Raw genomic sequence first — 26,103 nt, 5'->3', positions numbered from 1 at the left:
TCGCGATTTCAGTTGTTACAACATGAAAATAGACCGTGAAAGGAATATGAGATACTATTGGCTAATCACAGTTTCTCATTATCTTTTTTTTTTTTTTGTCTTAGATGAAGTGGTAATCCACTTAAATTAAACTCACCCACAACTATGAGGTCCCGGGTTCGAACCCAGGTCACGACGTCCGTGATGAAAGTTTAAGTGTTTTAGCCATCGATCACTAGATACAAATTATAGCATATCATCAATAACAAAGAAAGAACAAGAAATTGTGTACCTTTGAATTAGGTTGATGAAGAATAAACGTAGACAACCCCGACAACTATGAGAGGGATAACTACCCTCATTCCGTCTAGCTCTAGGTTTTCACCAACATTCAGAATAATTAACCGTCTAATGGGATGACGTTTAAATAGCTAAACGATAGAGGGCAGGGACCTCTCATTGGGCTTATCTAAATGGTCCAACCCATCACGGTCCATTTAGTAACAAAAGCCCAATCACTCAAATTCATCATATAATTAGTGCTTAACACAATAGACCATAATTTATATTATGACATCAACTTATAATAATTGATTATTGTCAATCCATGATTGATTAATTAAATAATTAATCCAACAATCTCCCACGTGGATGACAATACTCAATTACTGAAAGAATAAAAAAAAAAATCAGTTGTCATAAAGAATTTAAAAATTTAAAATTACATGTATGGTCAAAGCACTAATCATTCAAAAGAGAAGTAAGCTTTAATGCTGCAGAAATTGAATCCGATAGGGAAAACAAATCATACAGATCAAAGACTCACTTTTCTAACAAATGATGAATCTATAGTGACACGTTTGAATTAAAAAGAATATGTCACTAAAGAATAGCCCAAGCATTTTAAAAATGCTATAACAAACTCCCACTAACCCAAAATAGTATAGACTTAATCAAATCATCATGAGTTACAATACTCATATATATAAGTCTGTGGTTAGTGATTCTGCCAATGAGTTTTCAATTTTATAGAATTCCTATATCCACATAGGTACACGAATAGTAATTACTTATAGGGATAGCCTATTAAGAGTGTAATTACATATAGTCAAAATCAATAAATGTTCTACGACATTCAATTAATCCAAGTTTTAACAAAAGCGTGACTATGAAAATCCATAAAAACAAAATAGGAAATTCAATAATCCCCAAATTGGATTAACATAGACACGTAGTTTAAAGAAAAAGATGTGGATTAATGTGGCCACTAGAATCTCAATAACAAAAGAACATTTATGGTTATCTCAAATTATAAGTACCACAAGAACACAATATCATACTCAATAGGAGTATTGATATTATACATTGTACTTAAATTTTATGACCTCAAAAAATGTGGAATGTTGGTAAAACAGAAACACAATGTATATTTGCATGCCAAGAAGTTATTGTGCATATTCCAACAAAATTGACTTAAGCATCCAATTATGATGCTCATTGAGATCGATAGAATTTTAACATATATCTCAATATAATAGAATGAGACTAAAGTTTAAAGTCTCTTAAGCTATGCCATATTTTATAGTGTGCACAAGAGTATATGGCGATAACGACAATAATATTGTGTACACATTTCTCTTGATCTCACATATATATATAAACAAGAGTGAGATTTCTCATTTGAGCTCATAATATATAATATTGTGTACACACTCCCACTGATCCCACATATATATAAACAAGAGTAAGTGGGATTCTCATTAGTGATCACTGATACAAAATATTATAATAATGTAATATTCAACAGTGGGATACTCAATTACTAGTGCAAGATTATCAACATAAGTGGTTATATAATTTTAACCAATAGAGTTTCATGAACTCAACCACATATTTTGCACATAAGCATAGCAGAATTATTAACACAAGTGGTAACTCAAGAATAATATGAAACCCCCATAAATACATATTTTATCAATGGCAGATATTATCAAGAATTGGGTTTCGTAGTTAACCACATATTCTGCATTTAGAATTAAGGAGAACGTAAATTTTCATTTAAGAATTTCATAACACAAGATCTCCTTTTCACAATTAAAATTCCACAGAATTTTATAAACATAGTAACCGTTATATGACAGAGTATGATGATTATATAAAAATTTATCATCATATGAGTGAGATGAGTCTTTAAAAATAGGATATAAGACTCTGTTCACAATTTTAATAACTCACTCAAAACTCAAATGCTACAATTATACTTACACAAATTTGAGAAACAATTAGGTTACAAGCAGCGGAAATACACAAGACTTATATTTTATTATTATTGAGGATATAAGAGAAAATAGTCATAAGCTTCCATAAGTATTAAAGAATAGCAATAGCATAACTAATATCCTCAATATAAGTCTCTACAAAAAAATTTCATATCTAAAAATATGAAAACAAATAAATATATTTGTTTATGAGATATAGTTAATTGACATGTAGAATTTTTCTCACTTGTTGAAGAATGATATTTTCTCCACTTGGTGGAGAATGATAGTTAAACTATCTTACCCACAAAAGGATGATTATGTTAAGTAATGTCATACCGATAGGGTATGTCCATCACGTTACACAATACATAACAATGATTCTCCCACTTGATAGAGAATAGACAATGATAGTTGAATTAAAAAGTTTGAAAGATATTTTAAATAAAATGTTCAACTATTTCTCTATCACAAAATGATATGTTAAGTAACGTCACACCGATAGGGTATGTCCGTCACTCACATAACAAAGGGATAGTAGCAATCCAAAATATTTATATATATAAAATCACATATAGTTAGAAATTTAATTCAAATATAATAATATTGGATTGCAAAATTAATACAATTTTCTACATGTCTTTTAACAAAGTAACTTACTTGTATTAATCCCATTCAAGGATCTTAAGGATAATAAGTAAGAACTATATCATCACAATGTACAATTCTTATGTCTTACAAAACTTAAACCTTGATAGAGTATTCTAATTATAATTGACATAAGTATAAACATTATAGATACATTGAATAATAACAATTATATTAATAACAACACACCGATAGGGTATGACTGTTACCAATATAATGCTAATCTATTTAACAAAATTCGCATAATTGTACCCACGATAGGTGAGATTACAATTATACAAATAAATAATGTTTATGCTTAAGAGAGTATGATACAATAATATCATGCATAAATTGTACTTAATTTACTCAACTTCGGTCATATTCAAACGATAGAAAAATGTGCTTAACAATATTTTAAATTAGCACATCATAAATATGACTTTAGAATTTCTTTTATATGAAGTAGTATAATAACAAAAGTTGTTATTTGGAATAGAAGTGTGTCAAATAATTTTCTAATTTATCCAAAAAAGAACTCTTAGAATAAAATTTTTCAATACTCCCACTATAAATTAGAAAAAAAACACAAATACAAAATGGAGCATTATAGTAAGAAAATAGTATATAACAACAGAGTTCTGTTTAGAATATTCTGAAAAAGGATTTCACTTCTATATAGGATATCATAATTGCACAACAAAAGAGAAGAAGAACTAAATTTCTTCATATGTGCAATAATAAGCAATGAATCACAAGAGGATAAAATAATTAAATAACAACTTACCTCGCAGAGTGTGACATTCATCCTTATACTTAGAGCCACTAAATTTTGATGACTTAACGAGAATATCTTATAATATAGTCATCTCAAAAATATTCATCAATAGAGAATAAGCAATTATAAATAAGCATATGTGAGACTCTAATTATAAATCAATATGATTTATATAAGAATTCAGATGTAAGGATGATACATATTTCAAAAATTTGCCTCAATTCTTAATAAGTTGTTTTGATAATAGTTAACAGATAAACAACAAGGAGGCTTACAAATTTTAATTCATCATTATAATTTTAGCATAAAAAATGCAACAATGCATTATTTACTATATACAAAAATACATAGTTTAACATAATTGTGATCCAAATATTTAATTGCAACAAGACACACTGATAGTATTTATCACAAAATTTAGAGTAATAAATTACGAGTCTAGATTAGAGAGTATAGCAGAAAGCATAATGTATATTAAAGAGAAATATGTCAATATTATATTCAATTAATATAAATGACATATATATACAACTCACTATACTCATTTTGAAAACAAAATATTATGAGGACCCTTCAAAACAATTTGTGACAAGAATCAAAGACAAGTGTCTTAGTTTAAATATGTCGCCAAAAGAATGATCAATTAGTGAACTTTGGATCTTTATGCTAAGACAATATGAATTCAAGAATATCTTACATTAGAATATTTATAATGCCAAGAATATTTAAAATCGTAAAATATAAATTAATTATACTTGGCATTAAAATTAACAAAATTGAGTCTTCTATAAATTCACAATAGTAAATATAAGAGAGAATTTTCAAAAACAGTTTAAGCTCAAATTTTGAGAATACATGATTTGAAATAAATTATTCTCAATTTAATCGATATATGATCTTTTCAAGATTTGACAAAATTTTGAAATCCATGCATCAAAAAATACAATATCAACAATTCTCAAAAATATATTAGTTTATACAAGATATTTGAGACAAGAATATAAGACTGAGTCTAAAGATTCTTCACAATACCAACATTTTAAAAGAATAACTTACATAAGTGTTATATTTTAGACTCAAATCTAAAGAATGCATGATTTAAAAGAACATATGATTTTCATATCAATTTACATCAAAAAATTTAGAGATCTCATAAACTAATTCAAATCCCAATTTTTATGGGTACAGAATAAATCAAATCTTCTTAAGAATATTTTGGGTGGAAGAAAAAATTATATTTTTATCCCAATATAATATTTACTAATTAATTTGGGGATGTAAAATTCCTCATTGGCACATCAATCTCAAGTTTGACCAATTAATTTGGGGATGTAAAGAATGCTCTGATACCAATTGATGAAAGTTTAAGTGTTTTAGCCATCGATCACTAGATACAAATTATAGCATATCATCAATAACAAAGAAAGAACAAGAAATTGTGTACCTTTGAATTAGGTTGATGAAGAATAAACGTAGACAACCCCGACAACTATGAGAGGGATAACTACTCTCATTTCGTCTAGCTCTAGGTTTTCACCAACATTCAGAATAATTAACCGTCTAATGGGATGACGTTTAAATAGCTAAACGATTGAGGGCAGGGACCTCTCATTGGGCTTATCTAAATGGTCCAACCCATCACGGTCCATTTAGTAACAAAAGCCCAATCACTCAAATTCATCATATAATTAGTGCTTAACACAATAGACCATAATTTATATTATGACATCAACTTATAATAATTGATTATTGTCAATCCATGATTGATTAATTAAATAATTAATCCAACAGTCCGGCCTTGCAATTTCGGCATTTGCCAGTTGAACTAGGACTTCCATTATCTATTTTTTCTTATGAACGGTGTTGTGTTTTTCGCTTCCGTGATGGTGTCTCGCATTCATAACGGAATTTTACGGTTGTATTGGCTGTTTGTCACTGGCGTTTCGATGTGATTTTTCATCTCACCCTGAAAACAAGTAAAAACGATAGCAGTGGTCACCTATACCTTTTTGTCGCGGCCGTTTTCGCCTAGTTTCGGTTCAACCTCCAGGATATCAACTCCTCTGCTGGGGTGCCAAAACTAACTATTTTTTTTCCCGTAATCATGTAGCCACGAATAGGTTTGTTGGAAATGAATCTCCCTACGAGGAAGCATCTTGTTTCACGGGATTGGTTGAGAATCTGTACGATCGGAATCTCAAAACAGGTGTATATTAAACATCCTGCTACTATGCACTCAATAAATTAAGGACCGACCAAATCTAAAATTAGTCATCTTCCAAAGGACCATCAGACAAATTATTAAGGATATGAGTAATGAATTTTCTTCGAAAACAATAATTAATAGAATACACATGCATTCAATAAAATACATGATATGATTAAAATATAGTATAATACATTGAATCACAATTTGCTAATGTTGAAAGAAACAAAGATAACAATGACAAGGAAAATTACAAATTCCCTAAAAAAAAAAAAAATAAGTAAAAAAGTAAAATTACAAATTGACCCTGAGATGGATATTATTGGTTTTGAATTCGACCAGAAGTGGTTTGAGTTGCAAAGATCTTAGTAGTCATCATCCTCATGCCATCATCTATATGACCGGCGACCATAACCTTTGTTGATGTTTCTCCTATTGAAACAATGCTTTGACTGTCATATTCAATATCTTAGCAATTCCGTGTTTAAGCCTTGAGTACACTCCAAAATTGACGACCTCAATCACCAGGTATAACAGATTTGAAACGAAAACAATGAATAAAATAACGGAATTGACATGTGTAGGGGATATCCTCCACATAGAAAATATATAACTTAAGGTAAACGAACCCATTGGAGTAACCACTAGACCGCCTATTATTCCATATGGCATCATAATAAGTATCGCTAAAATTGATGCAGTAAAGGAATACATATTAAAATACACAAACCAATAGAATTCATATCCTGACAAGACTGATTTCCCAGTATTTCCTGGGGTAGAAATGGTAGAATTGGAGGAAGTGATGTTCACGTTAGTGTCACTAGCATTGTTATTAAAAACCCGACTTAAGTCTCAAAATCCTGGTTTTTGCGACCTTGCGTAGCTTCAACGACTCAAATCCATAGCAAAGTCCCAAAAACAGGCAAAATCCTATCAAAATCGCACAAAATCGTGAAATCCATTCAAAATCGCAGGATTTTGATGGATTTTGAAGGATTTTGTTCATTTTTTTGATAAGGGTCAATTTTTGACCTGGTTCGTAAATTGACCCGGTTTGAATCCATGACCCGTTCTATAAATACCCGAAAGGCCAAAATTTTTCATTCCTTCACATCTCCCACATTTATGTATATGTATTTTCTGGACTTTGAACTTTAGACATTTATGACCATATGCAATTTATAACATATATTTAACATTATTCTTGTTTTGGTAGAATCCTCGATTTTGATTGCGATTTTACGAGTCCCGACTTTGCTATCCTACATCGATTCTACAAAAGTCCTTGAGTAAAATCCTTCGATTTTGATTGCGATTTTACGAGTCCCGATTTTGCTACTCCCTTTCGACTTGAAGTAAAGTCCCGATTTTGATAACCTTGGTCACTAGCACTAACCTGATAAATTCCACCAGGGGGACTCAATCCTGATTGATAGATGGCAGTTGCAACAAGAGTCGCAGCTATCAACCAAATGTTACGTTCCTCCTCTAATATATCTCCTCTAATGCGATCTATATAAATTGTCACAGCATCTATAATTGTGATCTTTGATCTTATTATAAGATCAAATCTGGGACAATCATCAGTGACTTCTGTGCCAGGTTTTGCTCCAACACTTAATAATATACTCTTGATCTCTGGTGTGCTTGCTATGTCTAATGCAGTTTTGTCCTCCCTATTCTTTGCGTTCAAATTTATACCAGTACTTATCAGCAATAGAAGTGCCTGTACTACCAAGAAATTAATGAATAATACAATTGTTAGAGATCATTCATGCTAGCAATTCTATATCTTATTTATAAGTTGGTAGGGGAGGGGAGGCGACAAGAAATATGTGATTTTAGTAATGGCACAAGAATAAGATTACCTGCGGGTCACTGCTTAGTGCTGAAATATGCAAAATGGTGTTGCGTGCCTTATCCCTTTGGTTTAATATTTTCTTTTCCAGCTTTTGAGCCCCTCTCTGTATATTTTTCTTGAGCCAGCTAACAAGTACTTGAAGAGCCTCAAATTGTTCATTCTTAACAGCAATATGGAGTGCAGTCTCGCGCCTCACAGTCATGGATTCAATGGATTCCGGACACAAAAGGAGAAAGTAAGCTAACATTTTAACCTCACCAATTTCACTTGCATAATGAAGAGGAGTTATCCCTTTTCTGCCTTTAACTCTAACAAGGTCTTTATTGATAAACACAAAGCGATACACCACAAGTTCTTGGTTATTTTGCATTGCGAGATGGATGGGGCTGAATCCTTGCGGATCTAGTTTCAAAGCAAATGAAGGTTTCAAATTCATAGTTTCAATGGCAAAATCGAGATGACCCATGGATGCAGCAATATGTAAAGGAGTTTCAACAAATGGTATTGAATCTATATGCTCCAAAATGTATGGAGCATCTTGAATTACTGTGTAGAGGAGATCTACATCACCTGCTTCAGCTGCAGCTTTCAATCGGTCTCCATTAATTATGGTGTCCATGTTTGAAGCTTTGATTTTTTCAGTAATGTGTGCAAGATAAAACAAAATATAAGGTATTTGATTGTATGGTTTCAATTTTCTTCACTCCTTTATAAAGTAATGACACGGGTGTTCATATTTTTTTTTTTTTTGGTATTTCATTGACTTGGGGTCAATTTGTATTTGGGGGAAATTACTTTATTATAAAAAAGCTATGTGAAATTTCTGCTAAGCTACCAAGTTCACACTTTTTATGATTTGCGTGCCAACTTTCTTCTTCCTCAAAAGTCAGCACTATTTGCTTTGTTGGTCACTAATACTATTTCTTATTAAATTTCGAATAAGAGACGGTCCGAAGATTCGTAGAAAATGTTATTCGGTTTAGTATGTCAATTAATTGGAAATCATGAAATTGGGATGATAGTTTGGCCATATTCACCATAACTTTTTAGTCAAACTCTGTCATTTCAACTTCGTAATTAATGCTTATTACAATTTTAATTTGTGTTTATATATTATAATTAATTTTAGTGGCCCACCCAAGCTTTTGGCAACAACTCTTCCTCATTTGGCATGAATACGAACCAGGTTGTGCTAGGGCGGTGATTTGACAATCATGAATCCTTTCGAATGAATTGAGAGAAAATTTGAAGGAAGAGGTATCATCATAAAAATATTTTGCCATAACCTAAATTGCAAACAACAATCTTTGTAGAGTGTCATCTAGATCTAATTTTACCTCCTTCAAATCCTACAGAACTTTAGAAGACTCAAACAAATGTTACACCTAAAATTTAATTTTACGTTTCGAGGGTGAAATATACTTTGAGGGTATAAAATTGATGTTAACCAAAGGTATTGTATTAGGGCACAAATTTCAGCTAAAGGCATTGAGGTAGACAAAGCTAAGGTGGAAATCGTTGAAAAGCTCCCTCCACTAACACATGTTAAAGGAATCCAAAATCTTTTTTCAGATAATTCATTAAAGATTTCTCAAAGATTGCAAAACTATTGAGTAATTTACTCAATAAAGATGAGTCTTTTGAATTTGATGGACCATGTTTATATGCTTTTGAAGTTTGAAAGAAAGACTAGTTACTGCACCAATAATCACAACTCTTAATTGGAATTACCATTTTGAATTAATAATGTGTGATATTAGTGATTATAGTGTTTACAGTAAAGTTTTAAACGAAACTGGAAAAAAAAAATTGTATTAGGACAAAATTGTGGTGTATACTAACCATGCAGCTATAAAGTACCTGTTAAATAATCTTGATTCAAAACCAAGACTCGTTACAAAAGATCACATAATTAGTTTTTGTAACCATCAACCTTAATTTATCGATTAAATGTATGACTTAATCGATTAACATAAGAAAAAAATCAGAAGAACTTAACCAAAAACAGTTTAATTCCTGAAACCAATACTTAATATATTAATTGATCTTCCTAAACAATTAACTATTGAAAAATATTGATCGAGGTACTTGTAGTTGTTTTATATTGATGTCTAAACATTTAACAAATAGTACAAATGACACAATAAACGACCTACATAAATATTATTCATCTAACATCAACATCCAAATTTCAACCACTTAAGCCATTTCCTATTGTAACCCATTCTAGACATTGCTTTGATTCTATGTGCCCTGCAAGATAGTGAGTTTAATGAACAAGCCTTCACAACAATGCTATCCTACAAGACCACAAAGCTGACCATTAGAAGAAGAAAAAAATATGTAGGAAGTGTACTTTTAGGCATATACAATAGTTTAACAAAAAGTTACTTGTGTTATGAGAGGATCATGCTTCTCTTGAAGTTTAGTGACCATATCCATATTCTCATTTGCATCTAATGATCCTGATCCTTTTCCTAGCTTTCCAGCTATTATAGATGTGGAAGAACTTGACCTTGACGTGTTTCCCATGTCCAAGTCAATACTCAGCTGAAGAATCAAAAACTAATTAAGCATACATAAATAATATAGATGTGTATATATCACTTTGTGCTTAATGGCCTTTAGAAAAATGTGAATTATCATTACTCTTGACTTTTTATTTGCTCTTTATTCTAAAAAATAACTTTCAGAAGTTATCTCCCAAAGTTTTTAAAAACACAAAAATGTCATTTGGAAGTTATCTCTAGAAAAATTTGCGTATTTGTGGAGGTTAAAAGAGCCATCCTTTGAAAGTGTTTGGAATTGGAGAAATATGACTCAAACTTTTTGAGTAGGAATTCATCATCTTTTAGGACTTTTTATTCTTTTCTTATGAGAAAGATTTTTTTTTCTACCTTATGAATTTGATGAACACCATTATTATTATTCTATTTTTTTGGCAGTGCATTATTATTTTTATTTAACTTTTGTGTATGACGACTCTATTTACATTTTGGTATAAATACTCTTCTAAAATCTCAAGTGTCAATTTTTATTTAATTTTGGTATAAATACTCTTGTAAGATCTAAATATATTTCAAGAAAATAATCATTTTTTACAACTTTCCTATGGTGATTTGAGCTCTCTTCTATCACTTTATATTTTTCTTGTAAAAATATATATTTTTATTTTATCACTAACTTTTTCCCTAGTTTAAGTTTTTTTTTATTAGTGAGTATTTATTTTTAGACAAAGAAAGTTATAACGTATCTACAATGAGTAGATAGAATCAGAAAAATGTACCATATCTATTAAAGGAGTGAGAAGAGGGGTAACTAAAGGAGAGAGGGGTAACCAAGGAGGAGAAAGTTTTTATTGGAAAACTAAATGAACTAGTTGTATTAGTGGCATCTGAGGCGTATCGGCAGCGTATCGCCACGTGTCGATGAAATATCGGAATTATTTTATTTTTTAAAAATAAATAAATAAATCAGATACTCCGTCGATGCGTATCAATGGAGTATCAGGGCATATCAGCACGTATCGGTAGCTATTATCACATTTAAAGTATATGTGGTACACAGGGATCATGTGTGTGAGTTAGACGGGACCTAATATCATATGATTTGTCCATTTACTTTTTTTTTTCTAAATAAATAGTGGTTTCATATGATCATAGATATGGTTTTGCTGCATCGCATTGTTTTTAAGAACGAGTTGTGATATTTAAACAATTATTTGATGACATTTCAAGAGGAAGATAAAAAGATAATAAAAATATAATGTGAGTATGAGAGAGAAAATTGTTCAAAAATTATTAAAAAATAATAACATTTCTCTTTGAGAATTGATCATAATACTAGATTCCTTCAACCTCTTGCAACAATTTCAACATCTTCATCTTCTTCTCACACATACAAGCTTCAATTTCTACCAAAGGTTGAAGCTTTTTCACACATGATTTGGTTAAGAATTTAATATATTGAAGGGTGATTGATTCTAGGATCTGGCAGAAGCAGAAACGCGTGGATCTCTGCAATTTCTGCACTTTTTCCATCTGGGTATGTTGGTTTGGGTTTCTAATGGGTAGTTTGAGATACAAGGCTGGGTTGTTTCTTATAGGTACTGTTGTTATCATTTGGATCTCCTCTGCTAAAGTCACCCAGGTAAATTTATCATCTTTTCTTAATCATAATGTAAATTATTTAATTTTCTCATAAGTTTGGTATTATTGCATAATTTGCATTACATAGATAAATGTGATTTTGTGTTTTTTGTTTGTTAGAATTCAAACTGCAATATATCTTATTGTTTAATTTATTCTTTTGGTGTTTTTCATTCTATCTTATCAGTGTTACATAGAGTTGTTTATATAGTGAGTACACACTGTTAACAGACTAACAGCTGTATGCCATAACAGCAGTGTACACATACAATATTACATATATTCTCTAGTGGTATCAGCTTTCTCATAGTGGTATCAGCTGTACACATACAATATTACATATATTCTCATAGTGGTATCAGCTGTATGCCACATACAATATTACTCATGACTAGCCTAACTGTTTGCCACATACATGTATTACATATATTCTCATAGCCCCCCCCCCCCCCCCCCCCCCCCCACCCCAAATTTAAGGGGTTTGATGAAGAGGAACACCTTGAGTTTTGTCCTGATAGTTGCATAATTGGAGGGAGCCAAGGGCTTAGTTAAAGGATCAGCAAGTTGATCTGAGGCAGCTACATGTAGCACAGTTAGTTGCTTGGTCAATACTCTTTCTCTGACAAAGTGGAGATCAAGCTCAATGTGCTTGGTACGGTTGTGATGAATGGGGTTATGGCTAAGTGCCACCGCACTAAGATTGTCACATAGAAGGGTAGGAGAATGAAAGGGAACATGCAACTCAGTGAGAAGGGACTGTATCCATAACAGTTCTGCAGTGGTGTGTGCCATACTTCTATATTCAGATTCAGTGCTGGAGCGTGCTACAAGTTGTTGCTTCTTAGAGTGCCATGAAATGAGATTTGGCCCAAGATAGATACAGGAGCCAGAAGTGGATTTCCTGTCATCTTGATCAGTGGCCCAGTCTGCATCACTATAGGCCCTGAGGGAGTAGGGAGGACCAGAGACAGCAGGTTGAAAAAGCAGGCCATAGGTGATAGATCCCTTAAGATACCGGAGAATGCGTTTAACAGCTCTCCAATGAGACTCAAGAGGATTAGCCATAAACTGAGACACCTTATTAACACTGTATGCAATGTCTGGTCTAGTTAAAGTAGCATATTGGAGGCCCCCCACTATGGATCTGTACATAGAAGGTTCAGAGAGAGTGTCAGTGCCATGTTTACTTAATCGACAACTGCTAACCATTGGTGAACCAATTCCTTTAGCCTCATCCATGTTTGCCTTGCACAGTAGATCATGAACATATTTAGCTTGATTGAGCAAAATGGAACCATTGGGAAGATAATGAACTTCAATTCCCAAGAAGTAATCAAGTGTGCCCAAATTTTTAAGTGCAAATTGTGTGTCAAGCTTCTGAATAAGATCAGTGACCAGAGATGAGGAGTTACTAGTGATTAATATGTCATCCACATAGACTAAGACATATAAGCATGCTCCATTGTGAGAGTAAACCAGTAAAGAAGGATCACATTTACTCTTAGAAAAGCCAAATTGAAGAAGAGCAGAGGTTAGTCTTTCATACCACGCTCTAGGTGCCTGCTTGAGGCCATAAAGTGACTTCGACAACTTGCATACCAGAGATTTATCAGCTGCTTCAAAGCCAGGAGGCTGAGACATGTAGACCTCTTCTTGCAAATGACCATTGAGAAAAGCATTATTAACATCAATTTGTTGAATTGGCCATTTGTTAGTGAGTGCCAATGTGAGAATAATTCTGATAGTAACAGGTTTGATGACAGGGGAAAAGGTCTCTGTGAAATCAAAACCAACAGTTTGGTGAAACCCTTTGGCTACCAATCTTGCTTTATATTTGTTCAGGGAGCCATCTGGATTTTCTTTAACTTGAAAAACCCACTTACAACCAATAGCTCTCTTATGTGGAGGAAGAGATACTAACTGCCAAGTTTTATTTTCTATAAGAGCCTTGTATTCAGCCTGCATAGCCTTGAGCCAGGGAGGATCAGACATAGCTTGTTTGACAGATTTGGGCTCCATGATAAAGAGAAGCACCTTAGGCTTCAGCTTACCTGTTTTGCCTCTAGTGACCATGGGATGCTCATTATGATTAGAAATAACAACAGGATGTTCAGATGAGACAATAGGTGAGGCAGTATCAGGTTCACCATCAATGCTAGGTGCCTGAAAGTTAGACAGAGGATCAGGGGTGGTAAGAGGTGGAGGAGAGGAAGGTGAGACAGGTGGACTGACATCTACAGGGTGAGGTGGGCTAGTGTCAGAAGTGTAGGAGAAAAGAGGAATATTAGCAGGGTAGCTGGAATTGTTTTGTGAAGAAGAAACTGACTGGGTAAAGAGGTCAGAGTAGGGAAAATGCATTTCATCAAAGAGTACATCTTTGGAAATGTAGATTCTGCCATCAGAAGAAAGACATTTATGACCTTTATGGTGAGGTGAAATGCCTAAGTATACACATTTGCTGGATCTTGCTTGCAACTTGTGTATGTTATACGGTCGCAAGTGAGGATAGCAAGAACAACCAAAGGTTTTAAGCTGACTATAATCAGGGGTAGTGTGAAACAGGGCTTGATGAGGTGAAATAAAGTTGGGTAAATCACTTGAGGGAATTTTGTTAATGAGATAGACTGCTTGTGTGAAACTATGATCCCAGTACTTTAAAGGAATAGAAGCATAGGATAAAAGAGTTAAACCCATTTCTACAATTTGCCTATGTTTTCTTTCTACGGTGCCATTTTGATGAGAAGTATGGGGACATGTGAGACGGTGAGTGACCCCTAAAGAGTTAAGTAATGTGGTAAAAGGTCTAAATTCACCCCCCCAGTCAGACTGAACAGCTTTAAGAGGTATTTGAAATTGATTTTGAATAAGAGCATAAAATTGTTTGAAAGCAACAAGTGCATCTGACTTAGATTTAAGAAAGTAAATCCAAGTGTATTTGGTAAATGTGTCAACAAAAGTAATGTAATAGTTGTAGCCATAGACAGATGAAAAAGGAGCAGGACCCCATAGGTCACAGTGAATGACCTCAAAAGGTGACACATATGAAGTGAGAGAACTAGGTGCATGTAGTCTATGTGTCTTACCAATAGCACAGGCAGTACAAAAATCAAGAGTATCTTTATTAGAAAAAGGTATTTTACAAAGATTGAGAACATCTTTAACAGCATTTGCATTAGAGTGCCCGAGTCTAAAATGCCATTTTTTAAAGGTATTATCAGAAGAGATAGCAAAATTGCTATTATTACAATGAAAAGTAGAATTGCAAGAAGAAACATTATTAACAGTAGAGACAGACTTAGGTATAGTAGAAGGAAGAAATTGAAAAGGTCTGAACTGGTAGAGTCCATTAGTACCTACAGAACCCTCAAGCAGCACTTGATTAGAGCCCTGTGATTTAACAAAACATTTATAAGGATGGAACTCAAAAATGACACAATTATCTTGAGCAAATTTACTAACAGAGAGAAGGTTTTTAGAGATACTAGGCACATGTAATAAATCTTTGAGAGATAAATGAATATTAGGATTAGAGGAAGCAGAAAAGGTAGAGTGACCTAAGGATTGGATAGACAAACCTTGACCGTTTCCCATCATAACTTGATCCTGACCATTGTAAGGAGTGATGTAAGAGAGATTGTTAGGATTGAAAGTGAGGTGATGAGAGGCACCAGAGTCAGGGTACCACTGTGCATCAGAGTGTGAAGAAGATGCATAGTCAAACGAGGGCATGTAAGACTGCATAGCAAGATTCGCCATAGGTCGAGCAGGAGGGTGAAAACCTGAGTTTCTATGAGAATATCCATGAGGAGGAGGATGTTGAGGATGGTAATTAGGGTTAGCAGTGGCATCAAACCTGTACCAGCAGCGCACTGCATCATGATTCATACGACCGCAAATCTGACACTGAATACGGTTGGTAGAAGTAGCACCTCTTCCCCTACCACGGCCACGACCACGGCCACGTCCTCGGCCACGCCCAGCATGATAGTGCTCAGTACCAATTTCAGAATTTGGGAAATTAGGGTTGGCTAGAGGAGGAACCTGATCCGTTTGAGCAAGATTAGCAGAGACACTCGGATTCGTTAATTCTTGACGAAATTTCTCAAATTGAGCTTCTTGTATCATGAGAATTGCTTCAACATCTTCAATTGAAGGAGTATCAAGCTTGCTGTAGATCATGAGAACAAAAGCGTTAAATTCCTCAGGTAAACCTTCCAAGATAGCATCAATATGCTCTTGCTCAGAGACCACATCCCCAATCGCAGTAAGAGAATCAACAATTGATTTGATTCGTAACAGATATTCATTAACCGAACGAGCTAATTTCTTCGTATTTTTGAGCTCAGATCGTAACTGTCTCGCACGCGCTTTCATGAAAGAAGTGAAAAATTTATGGATTTTGTCCCATACCTGAAACGCATGCTTGCAACCAAGAACACGAGGTAGAAGACCATCAGAAATCGTGGATAACAACCACGTAAACAGCATCTGATCTTGTGTGAGCCACTTGCGATACTCATCAGAAACTGTATCGGACAATCGATTTGCATCACTGTTGAATTTGAGAGGAATCTTCGAATCAAGAACGAATCGATGAAGATTGTGTGCAGTGATAACACCGTTGACTTGTTGTTGCCAAAGCAGATAGTTTTTCTCATTGAGTTTGATTGTTAGTGTGTGTGTAAGCCCCCGTTTAGAAGAATCTTTGGTGGTTGAAGGAAGTGGAACTATTCGGAAGATGAATTTGGTTCTGATTCACCGGTAGGTGATACAGCCGCCATGGATGAAGCTTGTTGAAGCTTGAATCGAAACGGCGGAGATGATGAATGAAGCGGAAGGTTCACGCCCAAAGGATCGTGAAGGATACTGATACCATGTTAGAATTCAAACTGCAATATATCTTATTGTTTAATTTATTCTTTTGGTGTTTTTCATTCTATCTTATCAGTGTTACATAGAGTTGTTTATATAGTGAGTACACACTGTTAACAGACTAACAGCTGTATGCCATAACAGCAGTGTACACATACAATATTACATATATTCTCATAGTGGTATCAGCTGTATGCCACATACAATATTACTCATGACTAGCCTAACTGTGTGCCACATACATGTATTACATATATTCTCATATTGTTATATTTTTTAGGCCCTTAAGTTTAGTACTAGTTCAATTCAATTTAATGATTGTGGAGCTTAATTATGTCATAGTATATATGACCTTATTGTTAATTGTACTACGATCATTTAGGAAGCTGATGTATTTGAGAGATGGATGTAGGTTAATATGGTTTTGCTTCATGCGATTTGATTTGGAAGTTTTCCATACATCATAAGATCCAATCAATTTTTTGTTTAAACTCGGCATTTGGACTAAGCACCAACTAATCTAGGGGCAAATCCCACCGTCTACTAGTGGGGACCCGATCGAAGTTAGGGACCGACCGTCTCACCCAGCACATGAATTGTTGGCACTTGGCGGATTTGAACCTAAGACCTAGAGAGAAGCACACTTCTAGGTCCCAAGTCTTCACCACAAGGCCAACCCAACCCCCGGGGGTTTCAATCATTTTCTTATACATACACTATTTTAAAGTTTGTGTTTTTCTCTTAAGGTCGTGTGAGATCGAAAGCTCTGTTGGCTAAGAATGATTTAGTTTACGATATAGCTAACCTAATGACCCAATGAGATTGACTTATTGGAAGCATGCTTGGTCCACAAGTGGAGAGGATGTGTATAGGGATACTTCTTAGTAATAATTGGAGGTCTTGGTTCGATCCCATGTAAACAATAAGTTCTTTTGAGAGAGGTCTTACCCCTTTTGCTCTGTTAGTGTTGGTCTTGAATAGGATTACTTATGATGTGAGCAAGTTGATTCATGATAGACCCAAACTTAAACAAATTCAGATAAAATATGAGTTTGATTGGTTTGAATTATCAAGTTGAACAAATCACTCAAACATGTGAACACCCTAATACGCCCTCTTATTTCAATTTCAATTATAAATAGAATTAACCAACTAAACATTAAAAATAACGATTAGTCTAGTTAAATTTTTTGATAATATCAACCAAAAAAAAAATCATTTCTCAAACTATTTAGATTTTGCTTTGATTCCATCTTCACATGACAACTCAACTCATCATGTAGATGTACAAACGATGTGCAAATAAACATACTGATAAACAAACTAATGCGAGTTATCATACTCATAAGTCATAACAATAAAATGAGCAGAGTATGATAATACGATAATTTAAACGCACAATCTCAACGATGCAATAAACAACCATATACACTTATAATTATACATTATAATGCTATTATGTGATACTAGAGGCATGTACTTCAACGATATGGCCCCGTCTAGTTTCGGTTCAACCTCCAGGATATCAACTCCTCTGCCGGGGTGTCAAAACTCAGCTATTTTTTCCATCATCATGTAGCCACGAATAGGTTTGTTGGTGGGGAATCTCCATACAAGAAAGCAGCTTTTGAGCCGTTTGTTTTAGATTTTTCTTTGTATTTTCTAAAAATGGATTTTTTTTTTTTTGAAATTTACTCAAAAATAGTAGAAGTTATTTTAAACTCATTTGATATAAGTTTGAAAAAAAAAAAAACACATTCACTAACTTAAATATTCGTTCTTCGAAATTTTACAAAAAAAATTATAACAAAATGATGAAAAATTTAGAATGAGATTTTAAGACAAGATATTCAAACAAATTTTTCATTTTAAGTTTTTTCATCAAGAATTTCGTTGTTAAAAATATTATAACAAAAATATATTACGCTGCGGAGTATTAAACATCCTGCTATCGGATGATCCGGAGTATTAAAAAAAAAAAAAAAAACCGGTTTTGTGTCATGGATTGGTTGGGATCTCTTCTATCGGGATCTCAAAACAGGGTTTTAAAACAGGTCTGTACTCTGCATTAAACATCCTGCTCCTATGCATTCAATAAATTAAGGACATGAGTAATGAATTTTCTTCGAAACAATAATTAATATAAGACACATGCATTCAGTGAAATACATAATATGATTTAATATTTAATACATTGAATCACTCTTTGATAAGGTTGAACAGAAACAAAGATAACAAAGACAAGTGACATTGGTTTTGAATTCGGCCAGAAGTGGTTTGAGTCGCAGAGATCTTAGCAGTCATCATCCTCGTGCCATCATCTATATGACCAATGTCCATAACCTTTGTTGATGTTTCTTCTATTTCAACAATGCTTTGACTATCATATTAAATATCTTAGCAATTCTGTGTTTAAGCCCTGACCTTGAGTACACTCCAACAATGACGTCAGTCACCATGGGTAGCAGAATTGAACCAAAAAGGATGAATAAAATAACGGAATTGACATGTGTAGGAGATATCCTCCACATAGAAAATAAATAACTAGCGGTAAACCAACCCATTGGAGAAACCACTAGAAAGCCTATTATTCCATTTGGTATCATAATAAATATCGCTAAAATTGATACCGAAAAGGAATATATGTTAACAAATAAAAACAAAAAGAATTCATACCCTGACAAGACTGATTTCCCAGCATTTCCTGGGGTAGAAATGGTAAAATTGGAGGAAGTGGTGTTCACGTTAGTGTCACTAGCACTAACCTGATAAATTCCACCAGGGGGACTCAATCCTGATTGATAGATGGCAGTTGCAACAAGAGTCGCAACTATCAACCAAGTGTTACGTTGCTCCTCTGATATGTCTCTTGTAATGCGATCTGTATAAATTGTCAGAGCACCTATAGTTGTGATCTTTGATCTTATTCTATGATCAAATGTGGGATAATCAGTGACTTCTGAGCTAGGTTTTGCTCCAACGCTTAATAAAATACTCTTGATCTCTGGTGTGCTTGCTATGTCTAATACGGTTTTGTTCTCCATATTCTTTTCCTTCAAATCTATACCAGTATTTACCAACAATTGAAGTGCCTGTGCTACCAAGAAATTAATGAATAATACAATTGTTAGAGATTATTCATGTTAGCAATTCTATATCTTATTTATAAGTTGGTAGGACACATGTGATTTTAGTAATGGCATAAGAATAAGATTACCTGAGGGTCACTGCTTAGTGCTGAAATATGCAAAATGGTGTTGCCTGCCTTATCCCTTTGGTTTAATATTTTATTTTCCAGCTTTTGAGCCCCTCTCTCTGTATTTTTTTTTGAGCCAGCTAACAAGTACTTGAAGAGCCTCATATTGTTCATTCTGAACAGCAATATGGAGTGCAGTCTCGCGCCTCACAGTCAAGTATTCAATGGATTCCGGACACCAATAGAGAAAGTAATCTAACATTCGAACATCACCAATTTGACTTGCAAAATGAAGAGGAGTTATGCCTTCTCTTCCTCTAACTCTAGCAACGTCTTTATTGATAAGCACAAAGCGATACACCATAAGTACTTGGTTGTTTTGCACTGCGAGATGGATGGGGCTGAATCCTTGCGGATTTAACTTCAAAGCAAATGAAGGTTTCAAATTCATAATTTCAATGGCAAACTCGAGATGTCCCATGGATGCAGCAATATGTAAAGGAGTTTCAACAAATGGTATTGAATCTATACGCTCCAAAATGTATGGATCATCTTGAATTACTGCGTAGAGGAGATCTATATCACCTGCTTCAGCTGAAGCTTTCAATCGGTCTCCATAATTTGTGGTGTTCATGTTTGAAGCTGTAATTTTTCAACAACGTGTGCAAGATAAAACAAATTATAAGGTATTTGATTGTGATGGTTTTAATTTTCTTCACTCCTTTATAAAGTAATGACACGGGTGTTCATAATTTTTTATTTTATTTTTGTATTTCTTTGACTTGGGGTTAATTTGTATTTGATCTATAATATTATTTTTTGTTGTATTTGATTGACCTGGAGCAAATTATTTTATTATATAAAAGCTATGTGAAATTTCGACTGAGCTACCAAGTTCACACTTGTTATGATTTGCGTATCAACTTCCTTCTTCCTCAAAAGTCAGCAGTATTTGTTCCCTTGTTGGTGATTAATACTTTGTTTGTTTGTTCCCTCAAAAAAGCTATGTGAAATGTTACTCGGTTTGGTATTTTAATCCGAAACCATGAAATTGGGATGATAGTCTTGGCCATATTCGTTGGTTTGATAAAAATTCTCTGATGAGAATAGCATATGATCATCATGATGTTGTATTATCCATTGAATTAAATCTAAAATTAGTTAAATCACAACGATAACATGGTTAACCAATACAAAATTATTGGAGAAGACTGCATATAAATTGAAGAATGTCACTGACATTGATCAAACTAATTGTGATACATAATTCAATTCAACTATTTTTTTTCTCTTTTACATATTTTTATGTTCAAAAAAATTGTATTGCTTCGTGTTACACTAGAATTGACCACTGTTCCTTTTCCACCCTTTGGAGTTGATGATATGCTCCAAAGAATCAATTTGTTGGTCGACGACAAGTTCTTTATAAAAAGTGTTAAGATTTTGGCAGCAACTCTTCCTCCTTTGGCATGAATACGATCCAGGTTGTTTAGGGTGGTGATTTGAGAATCATGAATCCTTTCGAATGAATTGATGGAAGATTTGATGGCAGAGGTATCATCATAAAAATATTTTGGCGCAACCTAAATCGCACACAACAATCTTTGTAGAGTGTCATCTAGATCTGATTTTACTTCCTTCAAATCCTTTACAACTTTAGACAACTCAAACAAATGTTACACTCAAATTTTAATTTTATGTTTCGAGGGAAATATACTTTGAGCGAAGGAACGGTTTGATTTCAAGCATATCAAGGAAGTTGCAATAACCGTTGAAGATAACCGCTACTTTCGCTCGAAAGGTTCAAATGTTGTAACCTCCAAAAACTTCCATACAAAGATTGCTAAAGAAGCTTCAAGAACAACGATTATCCTTCCGAAAGCACTAAGGATACAAATTCACAAGAAGTTATACCAAAGAAGTTTCTTTTGAAAGCTAGAAGACACTTGACATACATACATTGTAATAGTTAGTTATTTTATTTGTCTATATAATGTAATCTCAAACTCCATGCAAAGGAGTTCATTTTCGTTCGATAAAACCCTGCCTACTAGAAACACATATGCCGCTCTCGAAGGATAATACTCTTACAGACAATGTTGAAAGAGTGATGTATGAATCTAACACATAGATTAATAGAACTTTTCATTTCGCACACTTGGGCCTTGTATCTTTCTTCCTTTTTACATAATAAAAAATTATTCATATTTGTTTGATCTGCAACTTAAAGCTTGTCACACGTAAACTTGTCAACTAAGAACCCCTTTTAGAGATCTAACTTGTATCCTAGATTGCTCGCCGAGTTTATTTGCTGTGAAGAAACTATTTCGAATCAACAAATATGCACGCCCAGTGGGACATTATTTTAAGATGACTTTGTCAAGTTTCTGGTCTCAAAAATACATAACCAAAAATATATAACATAACTCCTTCCAAAAGATTTCAGCTAAAGGCATTGAGGTAGACAAAGCTAAGGTGAAAATCATTGAAAAGCTCCCTCCACTAACACATGTTAAAGGAATCCAAAATCTTTCTATAGAACATGCAAGCTTTTACAGACGATTTATTAAAGACTTCTCAAAGATTGTAAAACCATTGAGTAATTTACTCAACAAAGATAGGTCTTTTGAATTTGATGGATCATGTTTAGATGGTTTTGAAGTTTGAATGAAAGACTAGTTACTGCACCAATAATCACAACACATAATTGGAATTACCATTTTGAATTAATGTGTCTTATTAGTGATTATGTTGTCGATGCAGTACTAGGACAAATAAAGAGTTGTTGGCTATATACTGTTTGCATTAGTTTCACGTTAAACATGTTTTTGAATTCAAATAATAGGACTTGAGTTTCACATTAAGAAAAGACAAAAAATAACATAATTAGTTTCTGTCACCATCAAATTTAATTTAACCGATTAAATGTATGACTTAATCGATTAACATAAGAAAAAATCAGAAGAACTTAAGCAAATACAATTTAATCCACGAAACCAATACTAAATATATTAATTGATCTTCCTAATCAATTAACTATTGAAAAATATTGATCAAGGTACTTATAAATATTTTATATTGATGTCTAAACATTTAATAAAGGGTTAATTATGTTTCTAGTCCCTATAAAATAGCGACCTTGTAAGTTTAGTCCCTACTTAATTTTAATAGCATTTTTAGTCCCTAATTTTGTTTTTCTGCACTGAGTATTAGTCCCTACTCAATTCAAATTTGTTTAATTTATGCTTAAACTCTTAAATTTTTGAACAATTTTTTGCAGACATGTTTAGAACATTACTAAAAGTTCGTCCGCAAAAAATTATCGCAAAATTTGATTTCTAGATCCAGATTTTATTACTTTTTATCTTTAACTTTTGTCGTTTTAAAAAATTCATATTTAATTCATTTCATGTCAGAAAATTCTAAATTTTAGTAAACGAACCTTTCATAGTGTTCTAATCTTGTCTCAAAAAAATCGTTCAAAAATTTAAGAGTTTAAGGATAATTAATCAAACTTTGTTTTAGCAGGGACTAAAATTATTAGTAAATTTTTTTTTATAGGGACTAAAAATGCTATTAAAATTAAGTAGGGACTAAACTTACAAGGTCGCTATTTTATAGGGACTAGAAACATAATTAACCATTTAATAAATAGTACAAATGACAGAATAAACGACCTACATAAATATTATTCATCTAACATCAACATCCAAATTTCAACCACTTGAGTCATTTCCTATTGTAACCCATTCTAGACATTGCTTTGATTCTATGTGCCCTGCAAGATGGTGAGTTTAATGAACAAGCCTCCACAACAATGCTATCCTACAAGACCACAAAGCTGACCATTAGAATAAAATTATGTGGAAGCGTACTTTTAGGCACATATACAATAGTTTTAACAAAAAATTACTTGTGTTATGGGAGGGTCATGCTTCTCTTGAAGTTTAGTGACCATATCCATATTCTCATTTGCATCCAATGATTCTGATCTTTTTCCTATCTTTCCAGCTAATGTAGATGTGGAAGAACTTGACCTTGATGTGTTTCCCATGTCCAAGTCAATACTCAACTGAAGAATCAAAAACTAATTAAGCATACATAAATAATATAGATGTGTTTATATCACTTTGTGGTTATGGAACTTAGGATATGGTTGAAATTTGAATTTTTATCTGTAACATGGGTTTTGCTTCGACCACCAAGCTACGAAGATGTTACGCAAAAAGTATCAACTTATTAGTATTAAATAATATCGATTTTACATTGGAGGCTTAAAGACCTTTAGAAAAATGTATACTTTTTTGGAGGTGTAAAACAAGAGTTTGAGCCACCTTATGTTTGTTGCAGACACGTGAAACAAGAGTTTGGGTCGCCTTATGTTTTGGCAGACACGATGATACATAGACGGCATATCAAATTTTAAAACAAATGACACTAAACAAAAAATAAATTATGTGGATCTTCAAAAACCTGAATTACTCGATTTTCTAGCAATGCTACTCTTTCCAGCAACGTGCCTTTGTGGTGAACTTCTTCAAAAACATAGGACAAGCTCTTACTTTGTTGTTCTTGTTCCAAACATTTGTAAATGGCAACATCAGTAGAATCTCCTATTGTGTGACATTGCTTCTTTTCAAGAAACAGAAGCTGCATTATTAGGAGTTAATTAATGACCATTATATGAATCTTAAAATAAAGTACAGTTTTTTTTTATCAAAAACATAAAATAAAAATACATTAATGTAAAATTCTAGAGAAGAAATGTTTAATTTAATTTACCAGAAGCTCAAGACGATCCAATCGTTGGAGAATCGACAAGGGTTGATTATTAAGCCCTTTGTTTTCATCTGTGTTTGTCATTTTTTATGATAAATGAAACAAACTATATGCACATATATATACAAAGAAAATGATTGTATAAAAAGTGGAGAATGTGAATGGGACAGTAGGGGTCAAAAGAAGAGACAAAAGTGTATACATCGGTGTGTGAATGAAGTAACTTTTTTGTTGAATTTTATAGATATAAGAGATTACATTGAATCATAACTAACTTCCCATACATTGTTTGAATTTATTGCAATTGCAATGCATTGAAATATTTTTATCAAAGAGTGGGAATGGATGGTTGTGAATTGACTTCAAATGAAGGCAGTGTCATCTTTTATTATGTTGTGGTTCAAAAGCTATGTATGATTTTCTTATCATTTCGTAATTGCTTTCACATATCCAAAGTATGGAAGAAGGCTTTATGAAACTCAACTAGAGGGAGATGAATCTTTGTATTCGAATTGTTTAAATTTTAGAAGTAGTACTATAATTTGCATATCATGTTTGCTTTCTTTTAATCACACATCGAATGCTTCTATAATTTTGTATGCATTTATATATACCAGGTTTCGCCCTATAAATTAATTTCGAGTTGCATTCAAAATGAACCTTTGAGAGCATGTTAAACTAATGATATTACTAATATCGTAAGTTTACATAGTTCTTCGTAGGTTCATTAAGCATACAACTTTATTTTTGACCGCGATCACGGTTTCTTTTTTCTTTTTTAAAATTATAGTGGTCCATGTGTGAATGTGTTTGTCGTTTATATATGACCCCTATATATAGGGACTTTCTTTCGTCAACTTATTCATGTCGTGGCCTTGAATGTGGTCTCTCGCTCAAGTAACTTCTATTCCATTCTCTGCATATCCATGTCTTGCTGATTGTTCCTTTCATCAAGTAAAATTTGAAAAGGGATGTAGAAGTAGAATAACATGCTCGGGTTTAAATTTGGAAAGGGTTTTTTCCATTCTTTGATTGTCGTTAGCCCAAATGAATTATTTGATGAGTTGGTATTTTGCATCTACGGCTTATAAGCTTTGTATCCATGTACTCATCATCATGTTCTCTTTACCATAATGCTCATAATAGGTATCAATATATATATATATATATATATATATATATATATATATATATATATATATATATATATATATATATATATATATATATATATATATATATATATATATATATATAAGGGACAAGGTTGATATTGTTAATCTAGATACCTTTATACAAATTTAAACCCGAGACCTTATAATTGCGTGTGTGGATCTCTAGTTGTTTGCCACTTCTTCGAGTGTTCAAATAAATGCATGATGCAAAGGAAAAAAAA

The 26,103-nt window shown here is 33.1% G+C and overlaps 2 protein-coding genes across 2 annotated transcripts; both read right to left on the bottom strand.

The window, feature by feature from the left end:
• Positions 1-5,982: 5,982 nt before the first annotated feature.
• Positions 5,983-24,990, bottom strand: LOC146900488 (ankyrin repeat-containing protein BDA1-like). Its single transcript, XM_085734970.1, has 7 exons — positions 24,711-24,990; positions 24,402-24,578; positions 23,966-24,000; positions 10,104-10,227; positions 7,720-10,012; positions 7,243-7,577; positions 5,983-6,677 (listed from the first exon to the last, which is right to left on the bottom strand). Exons 5-7 carry the CDS (start codon positions 8,329-8,331, stop codon positions 6,281-6,283), a joined length of 1,344 nt encoding a protein of 447 aa, XP_085591096.1. The 5' UTR covers positions 8,332-10,012; positions 10,104-10,227; positions 23,966-24,000; positions 24,402-24,578; positions 24,711-24,990; the 3' UTR covers positions 5,983-6,280.
• On the bottom strand, positions 18,852-19,824 carry LOC146900489 (uncharacterized). Its single transcript, XM_085735969.1, has one exon. The coding sequence runs from the start codon at positions 19,774-19,776 to the stop codon at positions 19,093-19,095; it is 684 nt and encodes a 227-aa protein (XP_085592095.1). The 5' UTR covers positions 19,777-19,824; the 3' UTR covers positions 18,852-19,092.
• Positions 24,991-26,103: the final 1,113 nt, after the last annotated feature.

This window comes from Medicago sativa, chromosome 8 (assembly GCF_051527215.1).
Source record: "Medicago sativa cultivar Bolivia chromosome 8, Bolivia_mono, whole genome shotgun sequence".
In the NCBI taxonomy this organism is placed as follows: Eukaryota; Viridiplantae; Streptophyta; class Magnoliopsida; order Fabales; family Fabaceae; genus Medicago; species Medicago sativa.
The sequence above is the reverse complement of the archived record's forward strand: the minus strand, read 5'-3'. Positions and strand labels throughout refer to the sequence as shown.

Excerpts from the sequence above, each read along its gene's own strand:
- LOC146900488 (XM_085734970.1), bottom strand. The coding sequence starts at position 8,331 with ATGGACACCATAATTAATGGAGACCGATTGAAAGCTGCAGCTGAAGCA. Across the intron at positions 7,578-7,719 it reads CACTAAGCAGTGACCCGCAG|GCACTTCTATTGCTGATAAG; the intron begins GTAATCTTATTC and ends TTGGTAGTACAG. Across the intron at positions 6,678-7,242 it reads GGTGGAATTTATCAGGTTAG|TGCTAGTGACACTAACGTGA; the intron begins TGCTAGTGACCA and ends TTTTAATAACAA.
- LOC146900489 (XM_085735969.1), bottom strand. The coding sequence starts at position 19,776 with ATGGAGAACAAAACCGTATTAGACATAGCAAGCACACCAGAGATCAAG.